The sequence below is a fragment of the Cantharellus anzutake genome (assembly GCF_015039405.1).
Source record: "Cantharellus anzutake strain C23 chromosome Unknown EI90scaffold_32, whole genome shotgun sequence".
Lineage (NCBI taxonomy): Eukaryota > Fungi > Basidiomycota > Agaricomycetes > Cantharellales > Hydnaceae > Cantharellus > Cantharellus anzutake.
Genome location: NW_024066982.1, coordinates 432,917 through 444,073, shown reverse-complemented (window position 1 = coordinate 444,073; position 11,157 = coordinate 432,917). Strand labels below are relative to the sequence as shown.

General features: G+C 48.2%; 2 protein-coding genes across 2 annotated transcripts; both read left to right on the top strand.

The window, feature by feature from the left end:
* The first annotated feature begins 322 nt into the window (after positions 1–322).
* On the top strand, positions 323–2,673 carry EI90DRAFT_3063261 (Alpha/Beta hydrolase protein). Its single transcript, XM_039060718.1, has 9 exons — positions 323–1,325; positions 1,377–1,579; positions 1,643–1,673; positions 1,734–1,745; positions 1,793–1,921; positions 1,975–2,232; positions 2,292–2,338; positions 2,395–2,436; positions 2,499–2,673. Exons 1-9 carry the CDS (start codon positions 650–652, stop codon positions 2,616–2,618), a joined length of 1,518 nt encoding a protein of 505 aa, XP_038914683.1. The 5' UTR covers positions 323–649; the 3' UTR covers positions 2,619–2,673.
* A 297-nt stretch (positions 2,674–2,970) lies between these two features.
* Positions 2,971–9,877, top strand: EI90DRAFT_3155491 (SNF2 family N-terminal domain-containing protein). Its single transcript, XM_039066002.1, has 20 exons — positions 2,971–3,213; positions 3,278–3,474; positions 3,531–3,579; positions 3,639–4,968; positions 5,031–5,605; positions 5,657–5,865; positions 5,917–5,991; positions 6,043–6,373; positions 6,425–6,696; positions 6,744–6,807; positions 6,865–6,970; positions 7,025–7,190; positions 7,246–7,311; positions 7,360–7,554; positions 7,611–7,643; positions 7,702–7,933; positions 8,010–8,287; positions 8,335–8,700; positions 8,749–9,325; positions 9,373–9,877. Exons 1-20 carry the CDS (start codon positions 3,087–3,089, stop codon positions 9,630–9,632), a joined length of 5,508 nt encoding a protein of 1,835 aa, XP_038914682.1. The 5' UTR covers positions 2,971–3,086; the 3' UTR covers positions 9,633–9,877.
* Positions 9,878–11,157: the final 1,280 nt, after the last annotated feature.

Below are 11,157 nucleotides of genomic sequence, written 5' to 3'. Positions count from 1 at the left end.
TTACTTCTTGCCAATTCGGGTTGAACAGGGTCTTCGCTTGTTCAACTTTTATTATTTCGGAATCCGCTGTAATGCTATCTTCAATGTTTTTTGCTATGACCTTGACCAATATCTCAACAATAAAGCAAAAGTAAACCAAAGGTGCACTAATATGGGCTTCCAAAAACAATACCCCATGTCTATTTGCATGCCATCTTTATTGTGCACAGAGGGAAACGTCCTGCCATAGCTGGCTTCATTTTGAACAGAAAGCTCAGCCACATAGAGGCGTGGTCGCAACCTTCGGTTGCCCCAGTACTTACATGCTCCGGGTAGAAATCTACCCGTGACTACCTTACACGGAACCCCTCCCATTTTTGGCACCAGCAACACAATATATATCCGAACATTTGTAAGTGATGGGGCTTATCTGTTATTTTTTTACTTTATTTGCACGTATTTTTCTCGAGACCCCTGCCCTCGGTGCTCGTGTGAGCAGCCTGAGGCTTTGCAGGTTAACAATCCAGAATAAAACAACAAACAAAACTCTGAACAAAGGGTAACTCAGAAAACAACGTGTATTCCGCATCCCTATCAGATAGTGCCATCAGTAGACTCGGACCTTCTGGGTGATCCTAATAACTCAAAAACGCCGGACCTACTGCGAGCCATGGGGCGCCATCGAAGATATTCCTTTTCGAGCAGGATGCACACTCAGCCTTTTAGATCACCACTGACCACCCCTTCTTCACCAACGCGTGGCACGCGGGGTTACGAGCTGGTAGAGGTGGACTCTCATGGCAACACAATTTCTCAACCTGATCGTCAGGTTCGGACCCTTCGCGAACGAACCGCCGCTGCATTGCAGGATGCAATGGAGGATGAAATGTTCGACTATACAAAAGATCGTTGTCCCAAAGATTCGCAGTCTTCGTTGCATAAGTGCTGGGTCTTTGGCACGGGACCGACTCTTCTGAAAGATTTATCACCACTGCGTCCTCCACTCCCGAGCCTTGCTCGGGAGACGGTCCTTCCGAGTCCCTCATTTACACCCTACAAGTTCAGTCTGCTTCCACCGCCCTCTGACCCTGCTTCCAACTTGGACTACAAGTCCAAGACGCCTGTACGGCCCACATCACTCCGTAAAGCATATCCCACAGTATCATCATTAGATGTTCTCCGGGAGATCCAAAGGAAGGGGTTCAGTACATCGGCGTCCAGCAATCAGAGGCCAAGTGGTTCCTCTGGTTGGTGGTTTCGACATCTAGAAGATGTAGAGCCATCATTGAAGGAGCAAGATCAAGGAGATAGCCAAGAAAGGTCTGAAGCCAAAATCCGGAAGCGATGTAAGCTTTTCATATGGCGTGCCAGACATATGACCTCAACACGAATTACAGATCGTGCTCCGAAGGAGCCTTTAGTGCTGGTGCACGGCCTTTTAGGATTCGACTTAATAAATGTGGCGACAGTAGCGATATCTTATTGGCGCGGAATCAAGGAAGCTTTGGAAGCTGCGGGGTGCGAAGTCCTGATTACTCGGGTGCCGGCAACAAGCAGCATTCAAGAAAGGGCGAGAGTCCTTGAGAGGACCGTATCCGAGGTATGATGATTGCTGGCTTGCTCTCCGGCCAAGGGCCATGAAACCTGGTCACATCCTTTCCAGAATTTCCCTGGAAGAAGGGTGCATTTGATAGGTATGGGCCTGTCAGCATTCAAGATGATACGCATTTAGTTTCCTTTCCTGATATTCATAGGCCACTCGATGGTCAGTCCAGATCGTAATGTGATATTATTAGGCTAATGCTTTTCCCAGGGGGATTGGATTGTCGATATCTAGTGACACACCTTCGCAGTGACAGATTCACTCCTATATCAGTAACCACCATTGCAACACCACACAGAGGATCCTCGTTTGCAGACTACTTCCTTCATGTTCTTGGGAGTGAGCATGTTTCAGACTGCGTGATTTGGGAGCTGAGGGACTCTGGTCATTAGGAGAGCGGATGCCATCACTTCTCGCGCTTTTAGATAAATTACCCATTGGAGGGGGAGACGGTACCGCTTTTGAGACCTTGACTTTGGGAGCCATGATGGACTTTAACGATTCAACGCCGGATGCTGACGATGTCAAATACTTCTCTTATGGCGCCGCATTTACCCCAAGATTGTTGGATGCCTTCAAGTTCCCTCATTCTGTCATTCTAGAGAAGGAAGGGCCAAATGATGGTCTTGTCTCTGTGACCTCCTCTCAGTGTAAGTTCGTTGTGAGTACACTTCTTTCACTTATTTCTGACTCGGACCATCAATTCCAGGGGGAAAGTATATGGGGACATTGGAAGACGTCAACCATATTGACCTAGTGAGCTATAAATTACGGCTTCCAATTCACCAGTCAGCCATATTTGCCCTACATAGATCGGTTGGATCAGCGCCGCACGATATGCTTGGGCGGGCTTGGTGCGTGGTTCCTAGTAAGGAAGTAAGGAAGTGTTCAGGTCTCTGAAAGCGCATCCGAATAGACCGGGAAATCTATCAAGTTCAAGCCTTCCACGTTCTATCTTAGCATTGCAGACATGCTCGCAGACGAAGTGGAGGGCAAAAAAGCCCCAGGTGCTGGTTCAAATATGATAGACTCTTGAAGCACAGAGACTCACGCAGTAATTCCCAGCGTGTTAGTGTAATGATGATAAGTATAAGTCATGTCTGTAGATGTTCAAATAGAACACCTGCCGCCGCCCCCCTTTGCCACATGTTGCCTACCTAGCCACATAGCTTGTTCTCCACCGTTAGACAATGCTCCCGTAAGGCCCATTTCTATGTCGGAAGGGGAACTGGGGTGGTTAAAGGAACTTAGTCTGGGCGATTTTCCAAAAAAATTCATACACAATCCTCGATTCTTCAGGATTGCTTCATGCATCCCATTGTTGATATCCAAAAAGGCTCATCTTGAATGATATTGTCAATCTAAAAATGTGACCGGATAATTCCGTAGTAGATCCCAACTTGCCTTGCGCGGTTCGTTCGAGACCTGTTTTACACTCTGCCAACGCGCACCTCTTCGCAATCGTGCCCGCGTCTTTCCGCACATCCTACTGGTGCACGCGAAAATGGACGCGTCTATTGAGGGAGGCGAACCGCCTTCTCAAATGATCAGCAGCCGTGACCTCCGTTTAACCCCTGGGAGGACATTCTGGGTTGAAATCCCGTACACAAATATCGATGACGGCTCGGAAGGTCAGTACTGCGGGTTACAATGGGTTTTTTGAAAACTTTCTGATGAATGGCAATGATGAACCAGTGATTGACTTGACCGGAATTAGTCCAGCACCTTCCCAAGCACCATCGGATGTCGGGGCGGGAAGAATGGAAAACAATCCATCCGAATCGTCTTTTGGTGACAAGATCGACCTCGAACTGCAGGAAGTGGTAGGCGAGTATAAATTTGGCGGTGTTACATGGTACTATGCTCGTTTAAGAAGTGAAGTCATTCAGAAGGTTGGGACTTGCGACGATCAATTGTCTCGGCTTCTCTGACGCACACATAAAATCAGTTTACCCGTGAACAGTTAGAAGAATACCCTGGTCTCTTGGAAGAGTACGGTAAGCATGGGTTTAATTTGCAGTCCATCGCGCCTCTTACATTGCATCAATCGACGAAGTCGAGCTTAAGTCCGAAAATCGTTTGGAACCCTTTGATCCTTGGGATAGCTTCGTCCGACCAAGAGATCGCCCATCATCACAAGCTCCCTCCGCGAGCAGGGTTCAACCGAGGCGACGAGCGCGGAAGGACCCAGAAACGTTTCAGTCCGAGACGTTTACCCAACCTAGTGACAGTGACAGCTTGTTATCTTACGAGGGAAGCACTTCAGAAGATGGCAAACCTCAGCGACGCTCAACTCGAACCAATGCCCAGAAGCTCAACTTCAGCCCAAGAAAGCTTCGTGGCTCCACCACAAACTATTCCGCTACATCACCTTCCATTTCTGTCATTCCCAGCGATCCAAAGGAGGAAATTGGTGGGAAAATTCCTCCGTTGGTTATCCGTATTCCTGGGGCACCTAAATTCGAAACGATCAATCCTGAGGTTGGGGTGGTTAGAGATACCCCATCCGTGATGATGAGCATGGGATTCGCACCTCTTTGTCAACATAGGAATGTCTGTCTTAAGTGCTTAGGTGAACCGACCCACATCGAACGCAGGCGTCTCGAAAAGAGGAGGGGAAGGAAAAGGGAAGACGTGCTAGATGAAGAACAACTACTTGAGAAACAGGCCGGATGGGTTGCCTGCACATCCTGCACCATGACATATCATTTCGGATGCCTTCCCGACGTCCAGCGGGCCGAAATAGTTCACGGGGTGCGTAATCGTGAAGCAAAAAACTACACAGCGGCAATCGAGGCCATGAGTGACGATGAAGAGCTGCCCCTTTCCCCGCCGAAGCGCCATCGGATTGGGGAGAGGGAGATGACATACTTCGTCTGTGCGGATTGTAACATCTCGAAGCTATGTTTTGTTTGTTGCAAGGATGATCTACCGACAGCCGCACCAGCCAAGCCTGAACCCGATCATCTCACAACGCTTCGATCGTCTTCCCCTGCCCCAGCCTCTGAAGGTACATTGGAACATGCTACTAGTCCACCGGCCAGTCTTACGTCTGACTCGCCACAACGTTCCAACGCTAAGATTCCAATCCGCTCATTATTGTTCCGTTGCGCCTCGTGTCGTCGTGCAGCACATTATCAACATCTCCCCCCTTTACAAGCCGATGAAAGCGTAATGTTATCTGCTAGGGATATCGCGCGAGAGTATCACAAATTTGGATGGAAATGCAAGGATTGCCACTCTTGGGGAGTTGTTGATAAGATATTGGCTTGGAGGCCTTATCCACCAAACGCGGTTGCGCCAAATCTCCCCAAAGGCCAAGTGCCTCCAATTAAGAGTGCCTTACCGCGAGAATACCTGGTCAAGTGGGTAGGTAAAAGTTACAGGTTAGCTCTTACTCCACCCAATATTTCAAGCGCATGATGCGAAGCGTTTGCATCATTTCTAGGCATGTGGAATGGGTGCCTCACCTCTTCCTGCTTTCCCGTGCACATCACAAACTGTCGGGTTTCCTCAGGAAAGGTGCCAGGATCAAACTGCTAGATGATAACCGTGACCATACCAAAGTCGCTCTGGAGATCCATACCAAGCCTGACGACCTTTCATCACCGCAACGTGCCCGAAATCGCCAAGTGATTGAGCCTGAGGGTGAAAGTGATGAGGAGCGCATTGTGGATGGTCCACCAGGACCGGTACCTAATGCCGTTGCTCTCATTCCTCCTGCGTGGCTCTTGGTGGATCGAATTCTGGATGTGAGATTCTGGAAACCACCCCAGCCAAGTAAAGCGAAGAGACGACCCGCTCGTTCCATCGTCACCTCAGATAGTGAGGTATACGACGACGGGACAATGCTTGATGCGAATATTATCGCTCGAAATACATTAGTCGATGGCGAAGAGCCCAATCTTTCGTTGACAGAGACTTATACACAGAGGAAACGCCGTACGGGGAAGATTGCCCAAGACGACTCCAAGGATGTTGTCTGGGCGTACATCAAATGGCAAGATTTGGCGTACTCTGATGGTAAGCCTTGCATGTCAATGACATTTGCCCAACTCAGTACTCTCATTAAAGCCACCTGGGATTCGCCACCAAGAGAGGCAGATGGTTGTGGGCTTTTCGAGAAGGCTTTCGCGAGATATATTACTGCCAAAGAAACTGTCGTTCCAATCCTGACACCGGCAGAGGCGGAGAAAAGAGACGCAAGAGCTCCCAAGCAATTCAAAATCCTCTCGCAACCCGACTGGGTTGAAGTCCCTCACCTCAAACTCAAGCCATTTCAGGTATCAGACTCTGTTCAAAATGATGATTTGCATTCTTAACGTCGGGTGTAGCTTGAAGGCTTTACTTGGTTATGGCAAAACTGGTGGAACAAACAGCCTTGCATTCTTGCGGATGAAATGGGGTTGGTGAGTGCTTGACATAGTGAACTTCCTGTTCGTTTCAAACATTCGTTTAAGGGGAAAACGATACAAATTATATCTTTGATCGGAAAATTAGTCAAGGATCGACAGATATTTCCGAATCTTATTGTTGTCCCCAACTCGACTATTGCCAACTGGGTTCGCGAGTTTGAAACATGGGCACCTCATGTGAGGGTCGTCATGTTTTCGGGCTCCGCAGAGTCACGCGATATCATCCAAAACTACGAGCTCTATCATGAAAATGGAAGTCTTGCGTATCACGTCCTCATCGGCACCTACGAAGCCATCACGAATCCTCGTGACTTCAATTCGGTTTTCAAATCTGTTCCGCGTTGGGAGGTTGTGGTAATCGACGAAGGACAACGTGGTGCGTGCGGTCGGTTCTAGGAATTTATACATTGACTTACATGTAGCGTAGTCAAGTCGGATTCAAGTTTGCTTTTCAGGCGGCTGAAGGAACTTAACTCAATCCAGCGCATACTTATGACTGGGACTCCCATCAATAACAACGTCCGAGAGGTTTTCAACCTTATGAATCTCCTGGACCCTTCCAAGTGGAATAACTTGAACGCTCTCGAGAGAAGATTTGAGGTTCTAACTGAACAACTCGTTAGCGAGCTGCACGAATTACTTCGCCCTTACTTCCTTCGACGAATCAAGGCTGAAGTCATGAAGGATTTGCCGCGGAAGGTCAGTCAATCAACCTCCAGTATGCACTTGTCCTAACGCACCTCAAGCATGAAGTCATTGTGCCAATTACCATGACAAAACTACAAAAAGAAGTGTACAAATCCATAATGTGTATGTGTGGAACACTGCTTAGTTCCTCTTACCTAAAACCAATAACCCCTTGTGTAGCACAGAACCCCCAGGTTCTTGCCATCCTGGCACAATCAGTCTCTAAAGCTAATTCTACAGTCAAGACTAACACGAACATGAACAACGCATTGATGAACATTAGAAAGTGCGTCGTTTCTTTGCATGACTCTGCCCATTTCTGAGCTTGGTGGCCCCTAAGATGCATGCAACATCCTTACTTGGTTAATAGCGATATTGAACCTCCTAATCTATCAAACAAGGAAGCCCATCGTCAGCTAGTAGAAGCCAGCGCAAAACTACGGTTTCTGCAAATGATGTTACCCAAACTCAAAGCAAAGGGCCATCGAGTCCTTCTCTTTAGCCAGGTACGAGTGTCTGAACATTGAGATCAACTACGACACTCAGAACCTATGTTTTAAGTTTGTAATCCACCTCAACATCGTAGAGGATTTTCTCGGTGGGGAAGGAATCAAGTACCTCAGACTAGTAAGCGCGAATGCACTAACAACGCTTCAAGTCCTCACGCTTTCTCAGGATGGGAACACACCACAGGCGCAGAGGCAGAAAGACATGGACGCCTTCAATGCACCTGATTCCGACTACTTTATTTATCTACTGACGACACGAGCAGGAGGTGCGTTTCGTGATTTCCTCGGGTTCTTATCTCTTAGCGTGTCCATCGCAGGAGTGGGCATCAACTTATGGTCAGCTGATGTTGTCATCATTAATGTATGGAGACTAAAAGACGTCACTTTATTGTCGCATACTCACTATTCGCTTGTTAGGATGTCGATTTCAACCCTCAGCAAGATTTGCAAGTGCGTTTCCCCACTGCTGGAATTCGAGCACCACTTACGCACTCTGCCGTTCTTAAAGGCTATCGCTCGAGCGCATCGGATGGGCCAGAAGAAGCCAGTTCTTGTCTTTACTTTAGTGATCCAGAACTCCGCGGAGGAAAAGATCATCAATAACGGAAAGAAAAAATTAGTGCTCGATCACGTCATTGTACGGAAGATGGAGGACAAGGATAACATCGAGGATGTTAAATCCATTCTCAGTCATGGCGCGAAAGCCCTGTTCGACGAAACGAGTAGCACGGAGTTGAATTGTAAGTGTATAAATCATAGTCATCTCAAGTCAAATGGCTGGTGCTGGGTTTGAGCAGCTTCTTCGCTTCCTCACAGATACCAGCAAAGACATTGATGCGCTGATTGAACGAGCGGAACTGGAGGCTCATCGGCCTGTGGCCGAAGAAGCCAAAGCAGCAGGGTCCTTTGGATTCGCCAAAGTTTGGGAGCGGGATGACGCCATGCCGTTGGAAAGTGGAGATGCAGCTGCATTACGGGATCAGGCTGGAGACGCAGATTTTTGGGCAAGCGTTCTCGAGAGGTCCCGACTAGAGGAGGATGCACGACTAGCTGCTGTGAAAACAGGGCGAGGTGTTCGTCGAAAGGCAACAAAAGTAAGATGACAGCCAAATATGTGACCATATAGCTCAATGCTCCGCAGACCCACTACTTTGGCAAACAAGGCAAAAAAGGCGATGAAAGCGACGTTTCAGAATTTGCCGTTTCAGCTAGCGGTTCCATTCCAGACAGCGATGACAATTCCGGATCGAAATTAATGGATCTTGACGATATGCAACTGCTCCTTGGGTCGCAAGAAACCTTAGAACCGCGCCACAGTGTTCAGACTGACCCATCATCAACCATTTTACATCAGCCTCAAATGGTCCAGAGACCCGGAGGGGGCGAACCATGTCGTCTATGTCGGGGCTCGCACCCATCTCGTCAGTGTAGCATATTAAGAGATCCTAGAGTTCTTGTGGACCTTCGTGACATGATACCCGATTCAACCGAATCGGCGGAAGCAAAGGTGGGTCTGCCACACCAACGCACTCTATCCTGCATTGACGACTTCTAGGCCGCTGCTGTTAGAGCTTTGGATGAGCACCTGGCTCTACTGGGTCGCAAAAGAGAGAAAGGTCAACCACCACCGACAGCGGAAGGCCATTCTTCCAACCCGCACAGCAATGCTCCAGCGATGAAATACTCGCAAACCGTTGCAGTCCCTAGACATGCGGTGGCCGCTAGTCGTAGTGCCCCGGTTCGTGCTAGTAAAGTCTCAGTCCCGTCAATTATTTGGGCGGATCCAGTTCCAAGCGCGAGCAGCATCTCGAAGAAACAAACTGCCTCCCGACCATCTGCCGGGAATCCCGTGCTCACTAGCACAACGCAGCTGCTTGAGGAAGACCCAATGGCGATATTTCTTGGCAACTCAAAGTCCAGCACTTCAACTCTTCCAAGCTCAAGGAGTGATTCAGCCTCAAGTTCCAACATTAAACGTGCGCCGAGCCCCGGGACGCCTCCCAATCCTAAACGTCAAAAACAACTTGGTGCTCCATCATACTTCCATTCGAACGCCACCTCAGGGACGTCATCGGCGAATGGGAACAGCGACAAGTCCCGTCCAATCGCTGGAAGTGCAGGCCCCGCCTTATGTAAGCTACCTGTTTTGTAGCGCGATCCCAATTTCATTTATTTTCAGCGGGAACATGTCAAATCTGCCAACGCACGCCCTTCCACGAGTTCAAGCGATGCCCAGTGCTGATAGACCCCTTTCAGATTTGGGAAGCCATCATGCGTTTACAGACGACATCAGGAGGAAGCATGTTGACCGTGCACAACCTTAAGAACCATTTGATTGAGCATTATCCTAATCACGCAAAAACGTTCGGACTCGCAATTCCTGACCCTGCAACGAGGGCTGCCCAACTGACTTTAGACATCAGCGATGAAGATGATTGAGGCTCAACCTTGGTCGGCTGGTTCCATTTCAGGCAGATAATGTAGTGATAGTATCCCTGGACTTATTGTCCACACAACGATCCGCACGACTAACGGATAACAACGATGCCATCAACCCTGCTTATTTGTGGCCCCGCCCCGGGCTTGTTTGCCATTTATATGCAGTCCCACTCTTGGTAGATAACTATCGATTTACTGCTTAACACTATCTATCAATGACGTATCACCATCCTCAACCAACTCGCAAAACCCGAGCTCGTCTCAGTCTGATTTTCTAACACCGATGTCGTGATGGAGGCACCTAAAACAGGGCCCATCTTGAGAGCACTCCCCAGCGTATTGTTTCTTTGTCTCGTCCCATCCTGAGATTGTTTGGGGGATTCCTGGTCTGGTTTACCCCGTGGAATGACTATGGGATGAGAAAGTCAGCTTTGGGAAAAATGATGAATCAAAACTTGCACATATACGATCTCTCCAGCGTCACATATACCCTTATCATTTTCCTGCGATTTGAGGGCTGTAATGAGCAAGGGGTCATCAAGATGGAAATTCTATACCCGATGTGCCTTTTCAGGATTTAGTGACTATGTAATTACTAAGTAATAAGAACGGGGGAGTAGATAGGCTATGTCACAAACATTCTTGTCCCTTACTTTTATGCTGAGAAGCAATGTCTATCACTTGATCTGCTGCAGGAGTGCATCTGGCAGCTGGATGTTTGGTCTGTTCACACCTCGAGTTCCAAACCTGGATGTTCGATAACTACCTGTTAAACATATGCAAGGTGTATTAGACCTGACCCTGGAATGAGGATGGAGGGAGAGGATGAGTGGAGGGGCCTTGGCCTCAACAACTCAGAGCAGAGTTCTGTGCCTATGTTCCATACACTGAGAAGGAGGGGTGAAAACTCTGAGGGGGATTATCAGTCATTGATTTTGTGCTAAGGTGCCATCAACTATGGTAGCCATAAACCGGGTCATTGAGGACATGAGACAATCTCCTTATTAGGGGTGTGTGGAGTGGGTACATGAAGGGGGTATTAATGACAGGAAATAATGGGATGGAAAACCCTTTGCAGGACAGTGGAGGTCCTCAAAGGTCCATAGTAATTGAGGGGTGATAGGAATATTATTATTGGTCTAAGCTGGGTGGAGGGGGTACTGGAGATGGTACTGGAGATAGGAGGTGGAGGAGGACCAGAAGGGTAAGGTGGAGATGAGGAAGCTGGAGGGAGTCAAACCAGAGAGAGACCAGAATGGTGGTGGAGTAGGTCAGAGGTCAGGCAGAGTTGATATGGATACATACATATGACAGTACCAATGGATTATCCTAGATTAAATACCTGGAGGTTGCACTGGTCTCTGGCAAGTATGTGATGTTGGTATTCAATGCATGCTCAAGCTTGCAATCAAGCACTCACAGCAAACAATGATTGTAAGCAAGGTTTATTCTTAATTGCAGCAAGGTGCAAGCCTGTCCAATATTACACTTGACATGACAGTTGAAACACCCAGAGATCATGTTC

Coding starts and splice junctions, on each gene's coding strand:
- EI90DRAFT_3155491 (XM_039066002.1), top strand. CDS start 3,087: ATGGACGCGTCTATTGAGGGAGGCGAACCGCCTTCTCAAATGATCAGC. Junction 3,475..3,530: donor GAAGTGAAGTCATTCAGAAG/GTTGGGACTTGC, acceptor ACATAAAATCAG/TTTACCCGTGAACAGTTAGA. Junction 5,866..5,916: donor TCAAACTCAAGCCATTTCAG/GTATCAGACTCT, acceptor CGTCGGGTGTAG/CTTGAAGGCTTTACTTGGTT.
- EI90DRAFT_3063261 (XM_039060718.1), top strand. CDS start 650: ATGGGGCGCCATCGAAGATATTCCTTTTCGAGCAGGATGCACACTCAG. Junction 1,326..1,376: donor AGCCAAAATCCGGAAGCGAT/GTAAGCTTTTCA, acceptor CACGAATTACAG/ATCGTGCTCCGAAGGAGCCT. Junction 2,437..2,498: donor GATATGCTTGGGCGGGCTTG/GTGCGTGGTTCC, acceptor GCATCCGAATAG/ACCGGGAAATCTATCAAGTT.